We start from the raw sequence: 25971 nt of genomic DNA on the forward strand, positions 1-25971 counted from the left end.
ACTGGTGGCCACCGGCATGCAGACCAAAGGTAACCTATTTCATCTGAATGCTAATATAAGTACATGTCTTATGGCTAAGCTTGATGATAGTTGGATATGGCATAGGAGACTCTGTCATGTAAACTTTGATAACATTGTGAAGGCTAGTAAGATCAAGCCAGTTAGAGGGTTGTCGGTGCTAAGCAAACCGAATAATACCTTTTGTAGAGAATGTCTTCCTCAACCTTTAAACGTAAATCTTTCACTGCTGACAACTTGCTTGATCTTGTGCATACTGACTTGTGTGGTCCTATGAAAACTAGAAGTGTGCAGGGTGATAGGTACTTCATGATTCTTATTGATGACTGCTCAAGAATGATGTGGGTCACATTCTTGAAAGACAAGTTGGAAGCTTTTGGGAAATTCAAAGCTTTTAGAGCATTAGTGGAGAAGGAAAGCGGTAAAAGGATCAAGTGTCTTCGAACTGATCAAGGAGGGGAATTCACTTCTGGTGAATTCAACAAGTACTGTGAAGAATTTGGCATCAAGAGACAGCTGTCTGCCCCCCGGACTCCACAGCAGAATGGCCTAGCAGATAGGAATAACCGGACTGTGGTTGAAGCAGCTAGAACCATGTTGATTCAAGGAAAGGTAGCTCACACCTTTTGGAGAGAAGCAGTAAGCACTGCAGTCTACACTATGAACCGGGTACTCATCAAGAAAGGTAAGGACAAAACTCCTTATGAGTATTGGACCGGTAAGACACCCGTGGTTAGCTACTTTAGGGTATTTGGTAGCAAATGTTACATCAAGAGGAGTGAACATCAGGGCAAATTTGAAGCTAAATGTGATGAAGGAATATTTCTAGGATATTCCACAAAGAGTAAAGCTTTCAAGTGTTACAACAATAGGACTCAGAGAATTATGGAAAGTATCAATGTAAGAGTTGATGAATCTTCTGAGAAAACTGAGGAAATCGGCAATGAGCAAGCTGTAAATGAACCGGTTGCAACCTTCTGGGAACCGGTTGTTAGTCAACCAAGTACCAGTAACAGTGTTCCTGAACCGGTGAATGCTGATACTGATAAAGATGAGGATGAAGAGGAAAAGCAAGAAGAACCAGTTAAGACCATTCCTCGGTATGTCAAGCTGAATCATGATCCTAAGCAGATCATAGGAGATAAGGATGCAAGAATCCTTGCAAGAAGAAAGATCAGAGACAACTCATGTATGATCTCTGAATTTGAGCCTAAATCATTCAAAGAGGCTCATAAAGATGAAGACTGGATCAAGGCAATGGAAGAGGAACTTGACCAGATAGAGAAAAATGGTACACTATCCTTGGTACCCAGACCAGAGCATAAAAATTTTATTGCCACCAAATGGGTGTTCAGAAACAAGCTGAATGAGGATGGCACTGTGATTAGGAATAAAGCCAGATTGGTGTGCAAAGGATATGCTCAAGAAGAAGGAGAAGACTATGGAGAAACCTTTGCTCCTGTAGCCAGATTGGAAGGAGTTCGTATGCTTCTTGCATATGCAGCTTTTAAAGGGTTTAAAGTATATCAAATGGATGTAAAATCTGTATTCCTAAATGGTATACTTGAAGAGGAGGTATATATAGAGAAACCAGATGGGTTTTCCCTATCTGAAGATAGTGATATGGTGTGCAGGCTACATAAAGCCTTATATGGTCTAAAGCAAGCACCTAGGGCATGGTATGAGCACCTTCATTCCCATCTTGTGAAGATTGGATTTGAGAGAACAAGTGAAGATAGCAATATCCACTTGAAGTCCGAAGGAGATCAGATCCTGATCTGTGAGGTTTTTGTTGATGACATTATCTTTGGAGGAGATGACAAGATGAGTCATGAGTTTGCTGATGAGATGAAAAAAGAGTTTGAGATGTCACTCATAGGGGAGATTAAGTTTTTCATTGGACTGCAGATCGAGTAGATGAAAGATGGAATCTTTATCACTCAGTCCAAATATGTCAAAGAGGTGTTGAAGACTTTTGGCATGGAAGATAGCAAACCAGCTGGTACACCGATGGTGACCGGTTGCAAATTGACAAAAGAAGATGATTCCGCACTAGTTGATGAGGAGTACCGATCAATGATTGGTAAGTTGCATTATGTAGTGCTAGCAGACCGAATATTGCATATGTAGTTGGCATTACTGCAAGGTTCCAGAAAAGTCCAAAAGATTCCCACTTTATTGCAGTCAAGCAGATTCTTAGGTATCTGAAGGGAATAGTTGACTATGGATTGTGGTACCCATACATCAATGATTTCAATCTGAAAGTGTTCACAGATGCTGATTGGGCAGGTAATGTGGATGACCGGAAAAGCACAACCGGTGGTGCATTCTTTCTCAGTGGTAGACTGGTCTCATGGATGAGTAAAAAGCAGAGTTGTATCTCTTAGACTACAATGGAAGCGGAGTATGTTGCAGCTTTCATGAACTGCACTCAGACAATTTGGATGAAGCATGTACTGGAAGGCTTCAAGATCCCTGTATCTGAACCAGTAAGTTAATTCTGTGATAACACAAGTGCTATCAATATTTCAAAGAATTCGGTTTTACATTCTAGAACCAAGCATTTTGAGCTTAAGTATCATTTCTTGAGGGAAAAGGTTCAGAATAAAGAGATTGCACTGGAACATGTTTCCAGTAAGGAGCAGTGAGCTGACATATTCACCAAGCCTCTACCAAAAACTACATTTGTGCATTTAAGAGGTGAATTGGGGGTACTGCCCCTTTAGGAGGTGAACTAAAAATATTAGTTCCACATCAGTCAGGTATTGCATAGTCAAATTTTTGTTGATTGATGTGTTGAAGGATGCTCCTCCTCAGGGGAGTAGCATAATGGAACAGAGATGCTTGTGCCTCGACTTTGGCATTGTTGTCAAAGGGGGAGAAGGAGTGAAGTGGAAAAGATATCTGCAACCAATGTGGGAGAAGATGTGAAGCAGAGAAGATATCTTTGTATATTGCCATCAATGCCAAAGGGGGAGATTGTTGGCATTATGTGAACTGGTATGAAGACATAATGATATTGTATGTTGTCATTGATGTCAATATGTGACATGATGTGAACCAGCACATGTGATAGGTGAAAAGAAAGTGGAACCGGCATATGTATGAACCGGTTTATATGCCAAAAGTGAAGCGACATATTTGTTCAAGATGAACCGGCACATGGAAGCATTGTGTGACTACCGGTTGGTAGGTAGTTTCCACTTCAAGATTTCCGGTTGGAATACCTCAAGCCTGTGTGACTCAATCGGTGATCTTTGTGTGATGAGTTAACAGTATAATGGAGAACAGATCGTGTTTCCACGTAAGCTCTGTGCGCGCAAAGGATCTTGCATGAAGAAGACTATTCCTATCTACCTCAGTAATGTACGAAGTCTGTCAAACGGTGATAACGCGTGATGGGTTATCAGCTACCATGAAATCGGTGGATAATGGATGATGGAGAATGTCTTGAGATCGATTCAAGATTGTTGCATTTAATGTAGTATGATTCAACGGTCAGGATTGAACTGCTTGAATTGCTTAACCTAACAGATTTAGGGTTTAGGGTTTTTGCTACCGACCTATCTGTTTCCTATAAGGTCGATGTTGTGTTTCTTTCTAAGGTTGTTGGCAAAAGTTGTGAGTGTGTATCCAAGGGAAGTGATACGTGATACTTGCCAGACCAAAGGAAAGAAGAGATACTTGCAAAGTGAATGTGCAGAAGGAGAAGAGGAGCCAGAATGGATCTGCATTAGCATTGAGTGTTGTTACTAGATCATTGTAATTCCTGTTGATCTTTAATCACTTCAACAGTTGTGAAATCCCTTAATAGGGTAGCCTTAATTGGGCTTGATGCAAAAATCCCTTAATAGGGTAGTCTTAACCAACTTGATTCAAGTTAATGAGTTCTGAGAAGCTATAGAGCTCTGGAGATCCTTTAGCTCTTGAGTTCTTGAAATCCTCTAACAAGGTAACCCTAACCGGGTTTAACCCTTAACCGGGTATTATAGCCATCCCTTAACTGGGTGATCCCTAATAGGATCGGTTCCTAGTAGAACCTATTGTAATGTCTTTAACTGGACAAGGCTCCTAACAGAGTGGACTTCAAAAGAGTTCAAAAGCAACTTGTGGGTATTCATCCCCACCGTGGTTTTTCCCAGTTGGGTTTCCACGTGAAAATATGTGTCATGTGTAATGCTTTTATCTTGTGGTGCATTGTTATTACCTGTTGAGCATATGATGGTTCTATGTTTTATGCCTGTCTATAAAACATATTGAACTTACTGTTTTGAAGTTATGATGTTAGTTTACTTGTTCATGCATGAGAGTGAGATGGTACTATAGTATTGAGCTAAGAGGAAAGCTTAGTGAGTGACTGGTTTATGACTGTTTGAGGTGTACTGGATGTTACCGGTTGCACTTTGTTTTAACCAGTATCCCTGTTTGTTAGTCATTTGGAGTATTTGCTGTCAAACCAGTTTTGGACTGTATTTGTGTTGGTACTTATTCACCCCCCCCCCCTCTCAGTACCGGTTTGGTACTAGTGGTTCATCATTGAGTTATCAAGAGGAGATAATCTATGAATTGGGGGTGTCAAGTAACTATCCTTATCAATATGGCCTAATCATAGGAGAGTTTGGAAATGTTAAAGATCCTCACATTTGAAACTTGCAGATAATGAGAGTACTTGACGAGAGCATAGAGTGCTTTAAATAGTGATCTAGCCTTGTAGAGTATAGACTGAGCAATTTAATTTCCATGTTGGAGATGTTGGAGATTGTTGTTAGCATGAGCTTGTATGGTTGTCATTGATCTCAAACTTGGTTATTTGGATGCATATTGGTCTGGATTTTCTTTGTCACACCTTTGTTATCTGGATGGATGTTGGTCTAGATACTCTTTTGATGTTGGTTGTGTCATCCTATATTCAAGGTGGTTCAGAATACTTTTGGTGCCCTCTGGATGTGTTGTTAATTGCATTGCGATTTAGTGGATCATGTTCTTTTCGTTTGGATGTGTTTAAAGATATGTCGAGATGTTTATTTGGGTCTCGCTTTGGTTTGTAGAGATTTGCATGGAGTATTTTGCATTCGAAGTGGTTATGTTGTTGACAAGTTGATTATATCTACACGTTATGCTTGGTAACGTTCTTTGGAATATATGTTAGCTTGTGTAGATTGTCAAATCATTCATTGGATGATATTTTATGATATGTTTTGGTTCCCTCTCCCTCTTGGAATGGACCAATCTAAGTATTTTATGTCTGGGTGGCTTATTTTGTGTAAAATTACTTGTTCTATTTTAGCCGGCCTTTGATTAAGATCTTAATCTTGTATCTAATATATAAGGTGTGCGAATGGATAAATTGAGTATGGATGAGAAGTGAATTATATGAGAAGTGTATGCAAATGATTTCCAATCAGATTTAAGTTTGCGGTGATGCAAAAGTTAGTTTGACAAGAGCTTTGAAGTTGTTTTATTCTGCAAGATAGTGTGTTGTTATAGTGGAGATCATTAGAGATGTTTGCCATGTTATTGGTCACTTGATTATTGTTCATTGATAATTTCATGATTAGGAGAATCCTTCTCAATTTTATTCAGATATTTCATTCGTTGCTAATTGACAGTGAGTCCTTCGACAACAATTTATATCTTGCCCCGAAGAAGTGTTCTTCAAATGTACAAGTCTTTTTATATCTTGCCTAAGCCAGTGTGTCTTAGTTCTATAAGTCCTTCGGGTGTTGGTGCTCCTTGGCTGCAAACCTAAAATTTTGTAAACATTGTTATTCTTATTATGAGTTAGATTCTCACCATAGTTTTTTCCTATTTGGTTTTTTCATGTAAATCTAGTGTTCATGTGTTTGTGTTTCTGCTTGATGTGTTGTTATTAAATAAGTTGAGCAATAATTATTTTTGAAGTTCTAGATTGATTCACCCCTTCATAGTCCTGTTGGGCATTCAACAATTGGTATCAGAGCGAGGTTCCTATTTGGAAAGCTTAACTGCTTGAGGTAGAGCTAGAAGTGGCACAAGAACTTCATGTTAAAGCTTCGATGTTTGATGGAACAAATTTTAATTAATGGAAGGAAAGAATGGAATCTTATTTAGAAGCATTGCAAAATGGAATCTAGGAGATAATCCAGAATAGCTATCAACAATCTTTGAATGGACCATCAACTCCGAATGAGATCAAGTCTTAGGAGACAAATGCAAAAGATAGAACAATTCTGATCAGTTGTCGCAGTGATGAAGTATTTGGTAAAGTTAAAGGAAAGAAAGAAGCTAAGGAAATTTGGAACAAGTTATGTTATGCATATGAAGGTGATTTGAAGACTCATCAAGCAAGACACTTGAACCTAAAGCATAAATTTGAAGGTTTCAGAATGGTTAATGATGAAAGTGTTAAAGTTACATACATAGAGTGAATAATACAATAGAAGCTATCCGAGCTATTGGAGGAATGCTTGAAGAAAGTGATGTTATAGGAAAATCTTGTTTACATTGACAAAACCCTACAAACTGTAGGAGTGTCCAATTGAAGAATGTCATGATTTGAACAACTACACAATTGATCAGCTTATTGGTACATTATTTGCCTATGAGATCAGCAAAATAGAAGATATAAAATCCTGTGAAAGAGAAACTATATTCATTGTTTCAAGGATATCAAGAGATTAACCAAAACCTAGTGATAACTTGGATGAGATTGAAGCAAACTTTATAAGAAGATTCAAGCGAGGAATTAGAAAGTATAAAGAGAAGTTTCCCTTGAAATGTTTTAATTATGGAAGAATTGGTTATTATGCTTCTATATGTATATATAAAGAAGATTATAGAAAGTTTGAGAATGATGAAAAGAAAAATAAATATAGAAGAAATGACTTTAAGAGAAGATTAGATGATAGAGATAAAGGGAAAATGAGTTTATGTTCTGTGGAGGCACATTCATCTGAAGAAGAAGGTGTTGAAGACTCAAATGAAGAATCCTTATTTCTAGCCATAAAGGAGAAGTATCAGGAAATAATCAAAAGACTAGAAGAGAAGATTGCATAACATGCTAAATTTGAATCTAGATCATGGATCAGTGATTCTGGATGCTTAAATCATATGACTGGAGACAAAGACAAGTTTATCACTCTGAAGAAACTGTATGATGGTGGATCTATAAAATTTGTAGGAGAGGAAGTTGCACCGATATGTGGAATAGGATAGCATCTCGATTGATGGTAAGCATAAAACCGACGGTGTTTATCATGTAGAAGGATTGAGACATAGTATGTTGAGTGTTAGTAAGATGTGCAATAGAGGTTATGAAATTGTGTTTACAAAAATTGGATGTATGATTAGGAAAGGTAGAATAGGAAAGTTAGTAGCAGAAGGAATTGGGATAAGTGGAAATGTTTACTACATAAAGGAAAGAAGGGGAAACAAATGTCATCTGAGTTAGAGTAATGAATGTTGGTTATTGCATAAGAGGATGAGACATGTTATCTTTGATAGCATGATAAAAATCAATAACTATATACCAATAAGAGATTTACCAAGGATCATCATGCCTATTGACACCGTGTGTAGAAAATGTTAGTTAGGAAAGGAAACAAGGAGAAGTTTCAAGAAAAAGGAGTATTCTATATCACATCCATTGAGGTAATTCACATAGACTTATGTGGTCCTACAAGGACATGTGAAGTCAGTGGTGAAAGATATTTTATGTTACTGATGATTATTCAAGAATGACATGGATTACATTTTTGAAGGAAAAATCTTAAGATTTTGAAAGATTTAAAGTTTTCAAGTCAATGATAGAGAATCAGGTTGATGTTAGAATCAAATTTTTGAGATCTAATAGAGGTGGAGAATTTACTTCAAATGAATTTGACAATTTCTGTGAGAAATATGACATTAGGAGACATCTTTCTGTTGGCAGTTGACACTCATCCGGTAAGGTGAATAACATATAGGGTTGCCATTGATGGCAACTCATCTTCAGGTGTTGGTATTTCTCATCCGGATTCATTGTCTTATCATTTTGAATAGATTGGGCCAACCGGTATACAGACACTTTGCTTATTCTTGTTAACTAGTTAGTCATGGTACCGGTAACGTATATTTGGGATCTGGTTAAGTATAAGACCCGGTTAAGGTATTTTGGGACCCCGATAAAATTACTTGTGGAATTTATGGTAGTGTGAAGGTCGACATTAATTGTGATCATTGGGATAATGCATGTCATGCTTCGTGATCCGTCAGCCGACAGGTTTATTTTCTTCATTGAGGCCGACATGCCTTAAAAGATCAATATCAAAAACTCACTCGGGAGAATACTACCTTGAAGAATGAAATGCAAGCGCTAACCATGAGAATGTGCAAGGACATTGAAGATAGGAAGAAGAATGAAGAAAACCTAGCTCAAGCATTGAAGGACAGATCTGAGGAATGCAATAGACTGACACTTGAGAATGACATGTTGAAACTTGAGTTGATTCAGTCTCGGAATAATGAATAGGAACTTGAGAGATAGATCATAATCATGAGAGATGATTTGACCATTGCAAATGAGTACAAGGAGAAGTTCAAAGCTAGCTCTGCAAGACTTGATGAACTACTGAAGAGACAAAGAGATGCTAATGACAAGAGAGATCTTGGATATGATGTAGGAGAAAGTTTTGGTATTGCACAACAAGATCAATCATATGGTCAAAAGCAGAATCATGCATCAACCAAAACCAGAAATTACTGGTAAGACAACCTAATGCTCACAAATTCAATGGTACATGCTTTGTTTGCAATAAATATGGTCATATAACAAGTCAGTGCAGAAATAGGAATAAATAAAACAATGCATCATCCATCGGTCTTGGAAATGTCAGATGTCATGCATGTAGTAGATTTGGACATATGGCTAACCAATGCAAATCAAAAGGAAATCAAGGAAATCAAGGGTACAACAAAGAAATTCAGAAGAACAATATTGTCTGTTATGCATGCAACAAGATTGGACATATTGCTAAGTATTGCAGAAGCAAGAATCCATTGGTAGTTGATGGAAATGCAGATGAGAAGAGAAAAACCATGGTGGGGCTGATACCCACATTATCTATATACTTGATCAAGGTATACAAATATTATATAAAGGGGATTGCACATACAATTAGGCTCACCGCCTAGAGCTCACTGCTCAACAGAAGTCTCATTGACTTACAAAACATTACACAATGATTTCATACATAAATAAACTTATAGGATGCATTTGACCATGCTGGATAAGTTCCAGTTTAAGCTTTGTCAGCCTCTTTTGAACCGGTTTACTGATACCCTATTCTTCTCTGTTTTGTACTACCGGTTAGGATTGTGCACTTGAAACTGCGCACAAAAGCTTCCACTTGCTGACCAAATCGTATACCATCAATATCTGACTAATTCACATTCAAAAAATCGCATAACTATTCACATGAAATCCATCGCTAAAATGATCTCCCTTAAACACCCCTTTATCTTTTCACCATGTCAGCCTCAATGAAGAAAATAACCCTGTCGGCTGCTGGATCATGAAGCATGATATGCATTATCCCGATGATCATAATTAATGTCGGCCTTCACACTACCATAAATTCTACAAGTGATTTTACCGAGGTCCCAAAATACCTCAACCGGGTCCCAAATATACGTTATTGGTACCAAGACTAACCGGTTAACAAGAATAAAGCAAACTGTGTATACCAGTTGGCCCAATCTATGCAAAATGATAAGACAATGAATCTGGATGAGAAATACCAACACCTGCAGATGAGTTGCCATCAATGATAACCCTAAATGTAATTCACCTTACCGGATGAGTGTCAATTGCCAGTAATCTCCCCCTTTGGCATTGATGGCAACACTCATATGAAAAATGATATCATCTCTGAATCTACTCCCCCTTACTTGCACATCCATGTAGTTATATACATCTAGTGTACTCCCCCTGTGATATACATCCATTTTTTACTATACTCGTCCCCCTTGGACATCAATGACAAAGTGGGTATCCACCAAAAATGCTGTACAAATATATACATACCGGTTCCTATACAAACTTCAAAATGTCAGCATACAAAGTCTTCAAAACTAAGAAGTATGTGTCCCAACCCTACTTGAGAGAATCAAGAATGCAGGCGAATCCATTCAAGAGACTGGTATAATATTCAATTGCCTCAAATTCTGTGGGATCCTCCTACTGCATGTTAGATATACACCCTGTCTTGTAAAATAGTAGGTTATCTAGTTGGGGATCAATAAAATTCCGGAGCTCTGTTGCTTGCCTTATTGTGCTATCCCTTTCCTTCTCTAATCTCGAAATTTGATCCATAACTACCAAAATTGGACCATCTAAAGAACTTGTCAAATTAGCTGTCGGATTATAAGAATTAGAAATCTGAATCAGGTTATCTTTACAATCCAAAATTTGCTTTTCTATGGAAGCTGTGAGTTTTGAAAAATCTCGACAAGTCTTATATACCTTTCCACCTTCTGTCAATCTGCATCAATAGATTGTAAACAAGTTTGAAGCTTAGCCTTCTCAGATGCAATCATGTGCAGAAATGTTTGCTTCCGGGCCTCAACAAATTTATTCTTAGCCTTAGTTATTGAAATCTTAACCAAAGAATCATAATGCTTAGGAATAAAATCAATAATCTCTTACAATCTAGCGGATGAGCTTGCGCTCTCCTTTGCTTGGAATTTTGGTACAAGCCGGTTCAAAACTTCAAAAGTGTTATGAATTAATTCTCTATCCTTAGAGTCCTCTTGAGCCAATTCTTATGTTGCCTGTGCCGGGAGTGCTGTAGTGGCCAAATTTTTCTCTGTCGGAGACATCATATGATAAGGCTTGTCAAAACTGATAGAAAATTGTGGCATTTTCCCTTTGGCTAAGGATGATGTGTCAATTGCCAATCTGGAAGGGAAGTCTGTCACTGTCTGTTTGCCTATGTCAGCCGGTGACTTACCCTCTGTATCCTCTACCTCCTATATACTGGTGGCTTCGCCACTTGGTGCCTCACTCACTTTTGGTGTATCGTCTGAAACCTTATCCTCTGAATCTTTATCCTTTACAATATCTGCCTCTACATCCTTTATTTTTTTTGTCGGGGGATTCTGAGTATCCTCGGTTTCAAAATTGGACTCACTAGCCAGTTGAGTAGTAATCGGTGGAGTGCTAACCTGTGAATCAGTATTTACATTCTGCTCATCTGTTTTTGTCAGTTCCTTATCTTGTGATTGTACAAAACTGGGACTCAACTCATATCCAAGACATAAAGAATTCTGACCCATATATCTATAGTCTCCTTTCGGATCTCTTCAAAAGTTTCTAACATTAAGTTATTAATTCAGTGTTTAGGATTGAATTCAGTTGAACATGTCTTATTGATTAAATCTGCAATCTTTGGTGGAGTTATTGATGGACATAGATTTGTTTCCTTTATTTGCCGGTCCAAAGTTTGTGCATGTAATTTTCTGACCTCTAACTTATCATACAATTCCTTGGGCAAAATTTTCTCTAACTCAATCAACGTCCTACTAAAAGCATCAAGATATAAAAAAATTGCCTCCTATAACTGCTTCTTGTTCTTATCATTAAAATCATCATAAAATGCAGAAATATTATCCAAATTACCATCAGTAATGATCTGATCAATAATTCTTGAACATCTATTTTCTTCTTACCGTTTCTTCTCTTTGTTTCCAATTTAGATGGCTCATCTACCTTAGGCTTCCGCTTATGTCCAATTGTGATTTTGGGAGTCTTTCGGGGAGGCTCCTTCTCAGGTTGTTTCTTTTGTTCTTCCTTCTTTTCTCTCACAACCCTAGCAAAAACACCTTTCTTTTTTGGAGCTTGTTTAATCTCTTCATCAGAGTCAGTCTCATCTGAAGATATAGTCATGTATTTCCTAGCGGCTTTCTGCTTCCTCTTCACTGATTCCTATGGCTTGGGGCTGACAGGCTCATCGGATGGTGTTTCTGGTTGTTTTGATGACAGTAGAAACCGGGACCACATTAGGAGTGGCTTGAGCTGCCTTCTTTGCTTCTCTCTCCTCCCTCTTCTGTTTCATCTCTTCCTTTCTCTGGGCTTCAAGGATTTTAACTTTTTCTTCAATTTCAGCCCTGTCATTACCCTCACTAATTAGTGTCTCAGCTGCAACCATTGTCATCTTCTTTCTTATGGCGGTGCAACTTGTTCTTGATGAACCTTTAAACCTTTTTCTTGAGTTGTGCCAATTTTTTCTTTTTTCTCATCAACTGGAGCTTTCAATAAATGCTGTGCATAAGCATCCATTGTGACCTCATCCACTTCATAAGTATCGGATTTATGGTGTTGCCACTTTATGTGTTGTTTGGTTTATGCACTTTAATTTTATTTTCTATTAACCGGTTCATAAGCAATAAGTTCAGAAATTCATTTACCGGCAGAACACTGATTCACCCCCCCTTCTCAGTGTTCTTGAATTCCAACACTTTCTACTCTAAGAACCCATCAATAGAATGGTGTTTTTGAAAGGCATAATAGAACTGTTATTGAGATGGTTAGAACTATGATGAAAAATGCTAACTTAGTTAATATTTATTGGAAAGAAGTTGTGCGTACTTCTGTTTACATTCTTCACAAGGTTCAGATAAGGATAAATCATGCAAAGAGATGAGAATGACCTCATAAAGTTTGATACCAGAATTGATGAAAGAATATTTTTGGGATATGCTACAAACAACAAATCTTATTGGTGTTATAATAAAAGATTGAACAAGATAGTAGAGAGTACAAATATGAAAGTATGCGATGCATGGGAATAGACTGCCTTAGAACCTGTTCAAGGGACTGAACTTGAGATCATATCTATTGTTGTAGAAGAAAAAACAACTCCGAAAGAAAGCAATGAAGAGAAACTAGATGAAGTCAAAGAAGAGAACAGAGAAGAAGTGAAAAAAATAATTAAGAGCCCGAAATATGTGTAGAGAAATCATTCCGAAGATCAAATAATTGGAGACAAAAATAAAGGAGTCTAGACAAGAAGTGGTGTTACAAAGGTAAATGAGAAAACTAATTTCTATTTTCTTTCACTTATTGAACCTAAATCATATGAAGAAGCAAGAAAATAAGAAAGGCGGGTCAAAGCTATGGAAGAACTGAATCAAATACATAAGAATTAGACTTGGGAGCTGGTATGTAGATTGGTGGATAAGAATGTGATAGGAACAAAGTCGACGTTTCAGAGGGTGAAAGTACAACTCCGTGTGACGTTTCAGGCCAACTTATTAGCACAAGTGAATTTAAATATTTCTTACTAAAAAGTAATTTTAGTCAAACATATGGTCTAATATAGATTCATTATAGCTAAGTTATATATAGGCCACAACTTTCCTAATTGGAAGTGTCTACTAAATGTATATTTAATATCACTTTGGGTCTAATTACCCAAAAACAATATTTCTTTTGAAAAACTAGATGTTTCAACAACTCCTATTATAAATAATATTTTTTTTGAAATGTAAAAATACCCTTTTATAGATCTACATGTGAATATTCCAAAATATACATCTTTAACTATTTTAATTATTTTTATATTTTATTTTTATTGAAAGTAGGTCATCGACACCAAAATATAAGATTGATTATCTTGTCAAGAAAAAATACTAAAATTTATTTAAATTTTTTTAAAAAAATATGATGCACTAGAAAAGAGAATCTATGTCAATATGATATAATTATTTTCTAATTTGGATAAATAATGAAGAAAAAAGGTGGCGCCAAATAGAAAGAGTTATATTTTAGTACATAGCTTTTCAAATTTATTGAGAAATAGTAAAAAACATATCCATGCACTTAAGCTTCAAGTTTTCAATATGAATAAAAAATTGAAGGAAAAAAGGTAAAATTTAATCCTTCTAAAGATGTAACTTTTCCCATTATTCTTTACACCCACCAAGACATGTGAAAGCTTTACTCTTCCCTTTCCCCAAGTGAATGCCAAGGAGGGGAATTTTGCCATTTTACCTTAGAAATAATAGAAATATATGTTCACTCATAAAAATTACATTTTCCTTTAGATATATGCCACTAATATTAAATTATTTGAACTCCTTGTGTCCCTTTGGATGCTTTCCAAGGTATGTGGAGACTTATAGAGACTTGCAACTATTTTTATTCACCTATCCTTAACTAAAAATTAAAATAACAATAATTTTTGGAGATGTAGGATTGCCTTTCACCCTTGGATCCTCTTGCATCAAAATAACACATCAAAAATTGATATTGAAATCAATAAAAATAATTTGTGACTACGTCTTCTTCTCTATAATTATCTAAGTGGTGATCGATATTTATTATAGCTGATTGTGTATGTATTTTATAGAAGATAATATAAATCCTAATTCACTATGCATAAGAATTTTCATGTAGAAAACTTTTTGTTGAATCATAATTGAGAAATAATAACATGGGTTTTCTTTCATAGACACTTTTTTTTGTGGAAATATTTTTTATCTGAAAATATGAATTAATGAAGGCATAAATGGGGGACCATATATCAGAAATAACACCCCAATGAGGTTTGATCCTTAATGGCAAGATCAACAACACTACATTTAAATCATCATATCATGTCAATACCAAAATTTTACTTTCAAAAATATTGAAAGGTCTAAATAGTGATAATTTAGTAAGTTGTTATATGTCAATACCGTTTTTCTTAAATTAACATAACTTATGAGTTTTTAAACAAATCATTCAATCAAAAAATAAAAAAAATATTAATATAATAATGTGAATTCTATTCTCAAAAAATATTTATATATGCTTTAAATCTCTTATACACATTCTATAAATTTATATAGAGTATGTTAAATAGTAATTAACAATCTATCGACTAATATCCTATCCTCTAATAGACATTGCATTTGGAATTGGAGAACTTACAAAAAGAGACAACACATTCAGAAAAAGTGTGCAAGTAAGGACTTTGAATCATATGATGAAATTTTAATATTTATTTATAGATTATAAAATTCAAGAAATAACTAGTCCAAGTATAAAACATCTAACTCTTATGACGCAGACATATGATTGGTGAAGACCTGGATGTACTAAAATTCAAAGAACTACAAAAACTTGAAAAGAAAATTAGTTTGGGTGCTAGAAAGATACGCTTAAGAAAGGTAACTTGTGTTCTCTTTTTAATATAGTTTAAAATTTCATATGTTTTCTTGATTATGGTTTAAACATGATATTTATTAGTATTAACATAATCTTAAAATTAGATAACATTAAAGTAGTATGTTAAGCATATTTTTTTAATATTTTTTTTTCAAAAAGATATTTAAAAAATAGAATAAATTTATAGTATTTTAAATTAATTTTAATCAAAGTTAGATTGTTTAATGAATGAAAATATTGTAGGGTGAAATCTCGTTAGAAAATGTTGAGTATCTAAAAATTTCTTTACTCGATATTTTTATTTTTATCTTTTTAGCTTGTTTGTGTTGAACACTACTAGAAGCTGAGAGGGGGTCAAATTAAAGTGATTCTAACTTCATCATTGATTCATATTAATGAGCTGAAAGTAAATAGCGATAACTTTATAATAAACAAGGCTTCCTGCCAAAAAGAGCTTATTGCTTGGACTTGCATGTTGAGGCACACAACCTCAGGCAAGATACAAAAAGAGAATCGCTCAGCTGAAGATCACTTCTCCAAGGCAATATACAAAACTGGTCTCATAAAGTAGTAAGAATAATAAATTGAAATGTATACAAAAAGCATCTGATTAAATGCAAATAGCATGTCGTTGAATATACTCATTTGTCTACTCTATACACCTCTAAATGTCTGCACTTATTTCGTATCTACCCATCATTCATCTCGCCTTTGTATCCATCCCTCATTCATGCACACACACTACTTCTTTATACTTTCTAACATAGCCAATCTTCTCAATATATACTAATCGGATCCAAAAACAACCAACACTAGGTTGACCAAAAGAGTATGTAACATTTACATAGCATCGACCCAAAAATACATTATTCGGAAGGTAGAAAGGATGCGTGGGAATTCACACCAAGTTGGCACTCTTTCCAATCAATGTCAAAACCATTTTACACCCAACTACTCAGACCAAAGTACATAAACCATAGAAACGAGACTCAGGCTCGACGCAGACTCGGCAAGGGTGACTCGATTGGGGACTCTAGATTCAGATCGGCCAGGACTTAGCAAATTGAAAAATCCAAGAAATTTAGAGATTTTTTAAGGACTTAAAACTTGTTTCATGCATCCTTTATTAAACAAACCTTAAATACATAATAAAATCATCAAATAGAAGCTAATTTGATTACATACACAAGTATACATCGATCACATTAGTATAAACGCAAATTGTAGCTGAAGGAAATAGAAAACATAGATATATAAATAATGTCAAATGTAAAAATATTACAAAACTCATGGAATATGAAATTAATGGCATCAAGTGTTCCGCACATATATCAAAAGTAAAACAACTACAAGTCTATAGCTCAAAGGATCCTAGGTCCTTCCTATGAAGGTGTCTAAGGTAGGTTCTAGATGCTTTAGCAGCCATACTCTCTGCCCATGACTCCAGTCTACCCTCACCAACATCAGCTATGTCTGGTTTTATCTCTGGCTCTAGCTCTCCTCGTGCTCTAACTTCCTCCTCTGCCATGGCTACAACCTCAACTTCTCTATCTACCTGGTTGATCCAATCTAAGTCCTTGTCACTAAAGATAGGATCTGTAGCCTCAGTGATCCACTCAGATTCTGGATCAATCTCCTCTAGCGTGATCAGGGTGGTGTCATGGTCCATAACCTATTTCTGTCTAAGACACAGGTTGTAATGAACAAAGACTAGATCATTCAACCTCTCCATAGACAGTCTATTGTGCCTCTTGGAGTGTATGTGCTCCAACATACTCCAATTGCGCTCACAATCGGAAGCACTGCATGGTTGGTTCAAAATATGAATGGCTATCCACTGAAGATTTCGTGTTTTAGGACCAAACATCTGACACCATCTATCTGAGATGAGAAAAAGAAAAAGAAAATCAGCCTCATTTAATAATTAATAATAAATTGAATAACATATAATTAAAATTATGCTCTTAATTTCTTAAAATATATATTTTACCTGGTTGCATTTTTGTTCGATTTTCTTTGCAAAGCTGATGAGAGAAGACCTCCCCTTTTGCAGTAGAAAAGGCCTCTAGCTCCTGGATTATATTGCTGCTATGACCAGGCGACATTTGCTCTATCATTGAGTAGAGCCCACTAAGAACCTCCTCATCCGCCTTAAAATCAGGGCAAAAATGGTTGCCAGATTGAGGTAATAAGCAGTTGCATGAAGGGGCTTGTGAAGCTGGACTTGCCATCTCGTATCAATTATATCCCGAATGGGACGATACTTACTCTCATCTCCTTCATAGGCAGATCTGATGCCCTCCTTGGCCCTATCCATGCCCTCGTATATGTAGCCCATTGCGGGCTTCTCCCCATTAGCAACACGTAGGAGAACTACCAAGGGCTCAATGAACTGCAAATATTATGAAACATTATCTAATATTAGTTAATGTAAGTGTGGAATTGTAAATGAAAATAAGCAAATAAAAAAAAAAATGAATAAAAATTAAAAGTTAAAAGCTAAAACATAATGTAGAATGCTTAAAATTTTTACCTTCACAATCTTAGCACAAGGGGTCCAAAAGATTGGCTCATCAAAAAAGCAATCTGCCACATCAACCCCTGTAGTACTCGTAGCATAGGATGAGGAAGTCCAATCCTCACCAACAAACATAAGTCTCAAAGCCGCCTTACTCTGAATCAAGGATTGCAGTGTGATGAAGTTGGTGGCAAATCTATTGATTCTAGGTCGAGCCAACTCCTTCTGCCCTGTGTATTGCCTCATTAGGTTAAGGACCCATGCATGATTGTATATAAATTTGCAAACATTTTTTTCCTTCTGTACACATGTCCATATCCACAAAATCTTTCCAATGTCCTGCAACATGAGGTCAATGCAATGGGAAGCACATGAAGACCAAAATATAGATGGGTGCCTCTCCATCAAAAGTTTACCTGCAGCAACATAATTTGCTGTATTATCGGTCACTACTTGTACTACATTCTCCTCACCCACTTCATATATGACCTCCTTGTTGGAATCAAGGAACACTGATGGGGGGTTTAATCAGTGTTTTGCAAACTTTAACTTTATTAATTTGTTCTTTACCACTTAATATATTGAACCAAAAGAAAGATGGAAGAACACAAAGCAATCAACGACAACACCATAACACAAAGATTTTATATGTGGAAAACCCGTTCAAGGGAAAAACCATGGTGGGGATGAGACCCACAAGATGAGTATACTCAAATATAAAGATTTACAATGAGAATGCACATGCTTTCAGGCACACTGCCTAGAGCTCACTGCTTAAGAAAGAGAGGCTCACTGCCTACAAATGAATTACAACAGATCACTGAAGTACATAAACTAAATAATAGAATCTACAAATGCCTGATTATATTTCTCATTAAGCACATTTTACAAACTTTTCACACTCTACCTTATACTCCTCTGATCCACTGTTCTGCAATAATCCAGAGCACAAATCTCTAACTTGCGCACGTGAAACTGCGCCAATCGATCACCAACACCTTTTGCATACCCACCAATCTCTAAAATGATCATAACAATTGATCTTATATATCCACAACAAGAAATTAATTCAACTACATGTCAGCGCAAGAAAACTCAACATATAATGAAACGTGTACACACTGTTGGCCAAATCATATCTTAAATACTAGTGCGGACCAAAATAATTAATAACATGTTAGCAAAACTACTAGACAAAACACTTGGACCACAAAATCGATCACTAAAATCATTCTGCATAATCCACATAAGGATTATCCATGCAAGTCGGTTGTTCTGCACTGCTAAGCTGAAAAAATGGTACATAAAAGCTTCTAATAGGCACAACAATTATCACCAGAGGCTAAAAATTTGGAATAAGGTAATCCAGACATCCAAAAACCTTCTCTAAAATCTGTAGTTCACAAGATATCAACCCAAAAAGAAATACCGATCAAACTACTGAACTCTGTCGGATGCTCTATTCTAGGCTTACTAGACTTGAACCAATCTTCAATCCGACTTCCGGTATAAGCAAGTCACACTGTGCGGATGGAATTACTGACTTGGGTTGCCATCAATGACAACACCAGATGACTTGTGCAGTGTCTCTTGCCAACAATCTCCCCCTTTCGCATTGATGGCAACACTTAGTGAAAAATGGCTGTGTCGGAATCAGTACCAACATATGAACACACTGCAAAACTCAAAAACTCAAAATTCCAAAACTCTCAAAGCTCCCCCTAAGATGATTATGACATTTTTCACTGCCCTACACTCCCTCTTTGGCATCAATGGCAAAGGAAGGGTTCTGCATACCAAAATTTGTACAAAAACTCTATATACAACAACATATGTACACATAGACCTTACTAACTTACATAAACTTGAATATATCAGTAAAAGTGTTATTCAATGAACTCAAATGACTATCCCAACCTTTCTTGAGACTCTCCAAAATTGAGATGTGACCACTGAAAACATATGTTTGCATCTCTGCCAATTGAAGATCTGAGGGATCATTTGTGGCTATGACATCTTGGGGTTCTTTGGACTCTACTGACAACCTTGTCCTTATCATGCATTAAAGTCCTAATCTTGTCAAGCAAATAAATGACTTGACCTTCTTGACTAGCCACAAAATTGGTCAAAGGATAAAAGGATTGAGATATATTGGCCATTTGCTTCTCATGCTCCTTAATTTTCTTCTCAATATCCTCAATAAATTTGGACAATGACAAACATGATTTGTATAGAATGCCTCATTCAGACAAGGCATCTTGAATACTCTTAACACAAGTGTCTAACAAAACTCTTATCATTTGCAATCATTCCCTTCAACTTATTGAATCTTTTTACATCAAACTCATTTCGGACCTTGACCTTTGTTGACTTATCAAGAGATTCAAAATGAGTACTTACAACATTGATTAGGTCCTTTAGCTAGTCAAAGGAAGTATCAGAAGAGTTCGTGACAAATGTAGGCATAAGCTTCTCCAAGATATCGGATGCAAGACTCATCAGCTCACTATCCTCAATGTGGGATTTCAACATCTCCTCCCTTGCTTTGGCTTGAGAAAATGATGCTAGTTGTAGCTTCTGAATGGGGGATAGAGAGGCCAAATTGATAGGGCTTTGAGCTAATTCTGGATCAAACAATTCCTATTAATTCTTTTCCAAAAATTCCTTCACTGCTCTTGTATTGTCTCTTGCTTCTGAAACAAGTTCTTTGGCCTCAACCTCCTTCTCTTCAGTCACCTTCCAGACTATCTCAGGCTTCTTGAATTGCTTATGCAACTGCATGTCCTTCTTAGCAAATGTGCCAAACCTTCCTTCAGAGACATCAATAGGCTAACTCAACAAATGTTGAGCATACACCTCCAAAATTTGTTCATGTACCTCATACCCCATGGGCATGATCCATACTATCCTTGGCTCCACTACTTCCATTAGGCATTGATCAATCTCTACCATGAAGCATATTGTATCCTTTTATTTCTCCACAACAGATTCATCGATCCTTTCCCTAGCTTGCATCATGCTCTGAAAGTTCTTGAAGTATCCCCAAAGTGCAGTTCTTCGTGCCTTGCTATCTCCAATGCTATATAAAAGATCTCTGATTTGGATTGCCACTAGTCTGTCACTAGCTCATTTTACATTACTAATACCCGAAATCTCATTCATGAAATAGAAGAATAAACATAAGATCAAGGTGCCATATTTGAATGTATTCTTCTTGTCCTTAATACTAGTCATATTTTTCTTAAGCTAGCCTCAGAATAGCTCACACAGATCATAGTCCTTGTTCTCCTTCACCATTTGATATGCAACATAGATAGTAGTACCAGATACCAAATTCTCCTTGCTAAAGCGATAAATCTTGTATCTGATAACCATTGAAGCAAATTTCACATCTGACTCAATAATATCATTCATTGTCATAGCCCTTTTGTCAAATTTAGAACTGGTTGCATCAGTAACCATTTGATTCTTCACAGACCTTAGTGCAGGTAGCCCATCGAATGAGCTTAAACTTGTTAGATCCTAATTACATCCTTTGTGATCTTAAACGGTTGGTTCAACCACATGAATTTATCATGAATTCTTCTTAACATATATCAGATCCACTCATTCTTATCAAACACTGGAAACCTAACAACCTGTGCAAGGTTCTTTTCCTTCAAAACCTTGAATTCAGGCTTGACCTTGAAATCCTCTCGTAATATATGATTGGTGTACATATTCAACAACTGGGATCCTCCTAACTCCTCAAGCTTTGAGTGAATGTATGCGCTAATGTCTTCTACATGAAGAACACCGTATGGAATAGATGAAAATGCACCTAGTGGATCATCTTCTACGGATTTGAAAGGGTGCTTTTTGAATTTTGGGCGGGATCTCTCAGTTATATCAACAAGCAGAAGAGTATCCATTTTCAGAAATATCGATTTAAAAAGTTTCACGGATCAATACCTTCTCGTCGAATTAGGGTTTCACGTGAAAATCTTCTTGCAGCTTCGATCTCTAAGAAAGCTTGCAGAGCGCTCTAAACCTCTTTCTCTTTGAATGCAAAGTGACGAATGAGAGGGTTAAGTTGCCTTTTATTATTCGCATATCTAACTTTTTCATGTAATAAATGCGCTTGCTTTTAAACTTTCCAGATACCTTGTTTTCACAAACTACACAAAAATTCTTCTCTGGATCTTCAATCTCGGTGAATCTCTTCTAGAGATCCTTCTAAAACATTTGCAATACCAAAATACAACTTCTGACAATCTGCCGCATTCGTGCACCAACTTGTGGCAAGGGAGAATAGGATCTTGAAAACTCCCCCTAGGCCAATAGTCTTATATCAATTCTCGGAAGAATTTCAAGCACTGGATTCAGGTGCGGATCCATTTCCTGCATCAGAATCACTCTTCTTTACCCATGTCTTTTTCATTTGATTCTTGATCTCATCCACTTTCTCTTTACCTTTATCATTTGTCTGCACACTCTTCTTCTTATTTGTCAGACCTTTCCTGTCTACATTCTTGCTTCTACAAAATCTTGTGATGTGACCAGATTTGTTGCAATTATAGCACACAACATTTCTTTGTCCAGTCCTGTAATTCCCTTGATTTCCTCTTGATGTGCACTGATTAGCAATGTGGCCAAATCTATTGCATGCATAACATCTAACATTCCTTCTATTTGAAAATTTATTTGACATCTAACATTACTAATGTCTTCAACATGAAGAACACCGTATGGAATAGATGAAAATGCACCTAGTGGATCATCTTCTACAGATTTGAAAGGGTGCTTTTTGAAATTGCGCAGGATCTCTCAGTTATATCAACAACCAAAGGAGTATCCATTTCCAGAAATCCTGATTTAAAAAGTTTCACAGATAAATACCTTCTCGTCGAATTAGGGTTTCATGCGAAAATCTTCTTGCGGCTTCGATCTCTAAGAAATCTGCTTGTAGAGCTCTCTAAACCTCTTTCTCTTCTAATGCAAAGTGACAAATGAGAGGGTTAAGTTGCCTTTTATTATTCGCATATCTAACTTTTTGGTGTAATAAATGAGCTTAACCTAAACCTTCCGGATACCTTATTTTCACAGACTGTTCCACAAAAATTCTTTTGCGGATCTCCAATATCGCTCAATCTCTTTCGGAGATGCTTCCAAAACATCTACGATACCAAAATACAACTTTTGACAATCTGCCACATATTGGCACCAACTTCTAGCAAGGGAGAATAGGATCTTCTTGAAAAATCCACCTAGGCCAGTAGCCTTAAATCAATTCTCAGAAGAATTTCCAGCACCAGTTTCAGGTGCGGATCCATTTCTTGCATTAGAATCACTCTTCTTTACCCATGTCTTTTTCATTTGATTCCTGATCTCATCCATTTTCTCTTTACCTTTATCATTTATCTGCACACTCTTCTTGTTGTTTGCCAAAACCTTCCTATCTACATTCTTGCTTCTACAAAATCTTGCAATGTGACCAGATTTGTTGCAATTATAACACACAATATTTCTCTATCCAGTTTTGTAATTCCCTTGATTTCCTCTTGATCTGCACTGATTAGCAATGTGGCGAAATCTATTGCATGTATAACATCTAACATTCCTTGTATTTGAAAAGTTATTTAAAATATCTCTTCATTCACTTGATTTATGTCCATACTTGTTGCAATTGAAACACTGACCAAAGAATGATGGACCATTTCGATTCATTCTACTTCTACATTGACTAGCTTTATGACCAAATTGATTGAAAACAAAACAATTGCCATTGAACTTTTGAGCATTAGGTTGCCTTATTGGAGACCTTTTAGCTGTGGTCTTCTGATGTTCTGACTTATGATTGCTTTGATTAGATCAGGAGCTTTCACCTTTCTCAAATCGAAGACCTCGCTTATCATCTTCACTCTTCTGACTTTGTAGCAGCATATCAAGTTTTGCTGAGCTAATCTTGAACTTTTCTTTGTACTCATTTGCAGTAGCAAGTTCATCCCTAGGAATGACAATTTGCCTTTCAAGCTCTTCCTCATTGTTTTTGGATTGATGCAGTTCAAGCTTAGCTAGTCGATTTCACAATTAAGTATTCAACAATCATCACATCTATCTTTCATGGACTGATTAAGATTCTCTTCATTCTTCTTCCTTCCCTCAATCTCCTTGCTCAACCCCATCACTATAGATTTCGTCTCATGTTTCAGGATAGCATTGTCTTTACCAAGTTTCTCACATTCTTCTGTATTCTCCTTCAAGGCTTCACTCAAGTGATCATCATCTATTCTTTGGCTTTCTTTTTGCTTTATCTTCTTACAAAGTTCCTTTCTCTTTTCCTTGGACTTATTTAGTTGTTCTTTTAATGACTGAATGAAATTCTTAGCATCCTTAAGATTAGCTTTCAATTTCCGGACTTCAACCTTGGACTGATCAAGGTGATCAAGTGCAACTAGAAGTTATTGTTGAAGCCCACCAGAATCCTTTGAATAACCTTCCCAAATCCTCCTCAAGTTGTTGGACTTCTTCCGAGGAACTAGGCTTTGATACCAATTGTTGGAATCAAGGAACACTAAGAGGGGGGTGAATCAGTGTTTTGCAAACTTTAACTTTATTAATCTGTTCTTTCAACCACTTAATATATTGAACCAAAAGAAAGATGCAAGAACACAAATCAATCAACCACAACACCATAACACAAATATTTTATACGTAGAAAACCCGGTCAAGAGAAAAACCACGGTGGGGATGAGACCCATAAGATGAGCCTACTCAAATATAAAGTTTTACAATGATAATACACATGCATTTAGGCAGACTGCTTAGAGCTCACTACTCAAGAAAGAGAGGCTCACTGCCTACAAATGAATTACAACAGATCATTGAAGTACATGAACTAAATAATAGCATCTACAAATGCCTGATTATAGTTCCGATTGAGCATATTTTACAAACTTTCCACACTTTGCCTTACACTGCTTTGATCCACTGTTCTGCAATAATCCAGAGCACAAATCTCTAACTTGTGCACGTGAAATTGCGCATAATCGATCACCAACACCTTTTGCATACCCACCAATCTCTAAAATGATCATAACAATTATCTTATATATCCGCAACAAGAAATTAATTCAACTGCATGTCAGTTCAAGAAAACTTAACATATAATGAAACGTGTACATACTGTTGGCCAAATTTGATGTCAAAGACTAGTGTGGACCAAAATAATTGATTAAACATTACCAAAACTACCGAACAAAACACTTGGACCACAATCAATCACCAAAATCATTCCGCATAAGGATTATCCATGCAAGTTGGCTGTTTTGCACTACTAAGTCGAAAAAATGGTAAACAAAAGCTTCTAACACGCACACCAATTATCACCGGAGGCTAAAATTCAAGAATAAGGTAATCCAGACATCTTCCCTGAAATCCGCAACACAAGATATCAACCCGAAAATAAATATCAATCAAAATACTAAACTCTCCCAGATGCTCTATTATAGGTTTGTCGGACCTGAACTCATTATCAATCTGACTTCCGGTACGTGAAAATCACACAGTGCGGATGGGATTACTGAGTTGGGTTGCCATCAATGATAACACCAAATGACCTGTGTAGTGTCTTGCCAACACTCCCTTGAATTCTTACATAGGTAAGTGACATTTTTGGAATGTGCGGAAGCATCAATGGACTTCAGGAACATGGTGCCACCTGAAATTTGAAAACAAAGAAAAATCAATGATTTAATGATGATTGAATAAATCTTAAATAAAAAATAAACTACAAATCATTAAATAAAATTCAACTTATTCAATCACCTGCAGAAGAAACAAGAAAATTTAGGAGCATTCTGTTTCTCCTATCAGTCCAACCATTGGTCATGATGTTGCAACCCTTCTTCTTCCATATCTCTCGCTAATCCTCTAATGTGGCTTTTACATCAGCCACCATTTTTGTCAAAATTTGGCCACTTAACTTAAAATCAGAAGGGGTTCTGAAACACGCCCTACAAATAGCGATGGCATCAACCATGCTCTGTCAATAAGGAGACCTATCATAAATAAATTAAATAAGAGAAGTATAAATATTAGACAAAACAAACTATAAATATTAAAAACTTAAAAACTAAAAACAATCAAATAAAAATTAAAAGGAATTACCTGGTTGTGAAGAATGGAATATTGCAATAATACCAAAATCTCTCAATTGCACTTTTAGCTTTATTGTGTACCTCTTTGTTTCAACCCATGCTCTCAAGTGAAGGTTGGGCAATAGGAGTGT

General features: G+C 36.3%; 1 protein-coding gene across 2 annotated transcripts in view; it reads left to right on the forward strand.

Moving 5' to 3' along the window:
• The window catches only part of LOC131078171 (MADS-box transcription factor 23), a 174679-nt gene that overhangs the window by 78928 nt on the left and 69780 nt on the right, over positions 1-25971 (forward strand). For both annotated transcript variants that reach the window (XM_059221572.1, XM_058015844.2), the window contains 2 exons: positions 14920-14981; positions 15087-15186. In XM_059221572.1, the coding sequence (XP_059077555.1) occupies positions 14920-14981; positions 15087-15186 (162 nt within the window). The remainder of the gene's footprint in view (positions 1-14919; positions 14982-15086; positions 15187-25971) is intronic.

This window comes from Cryptomeria japonica, chromosome 5 (assembly GCF_030272615.1).
Source record: "Cryptomeria japonica chromosome 5, Sugi_1.0, whole genome shotgun sequence".
Classification (NCBI taxonomy): Eukaryota; Viridiplantae; Streptophyta; class Pinopsida; order Cupressales; family Cupressaceae; genus Cryptomeria; species Cryptomeria japonica.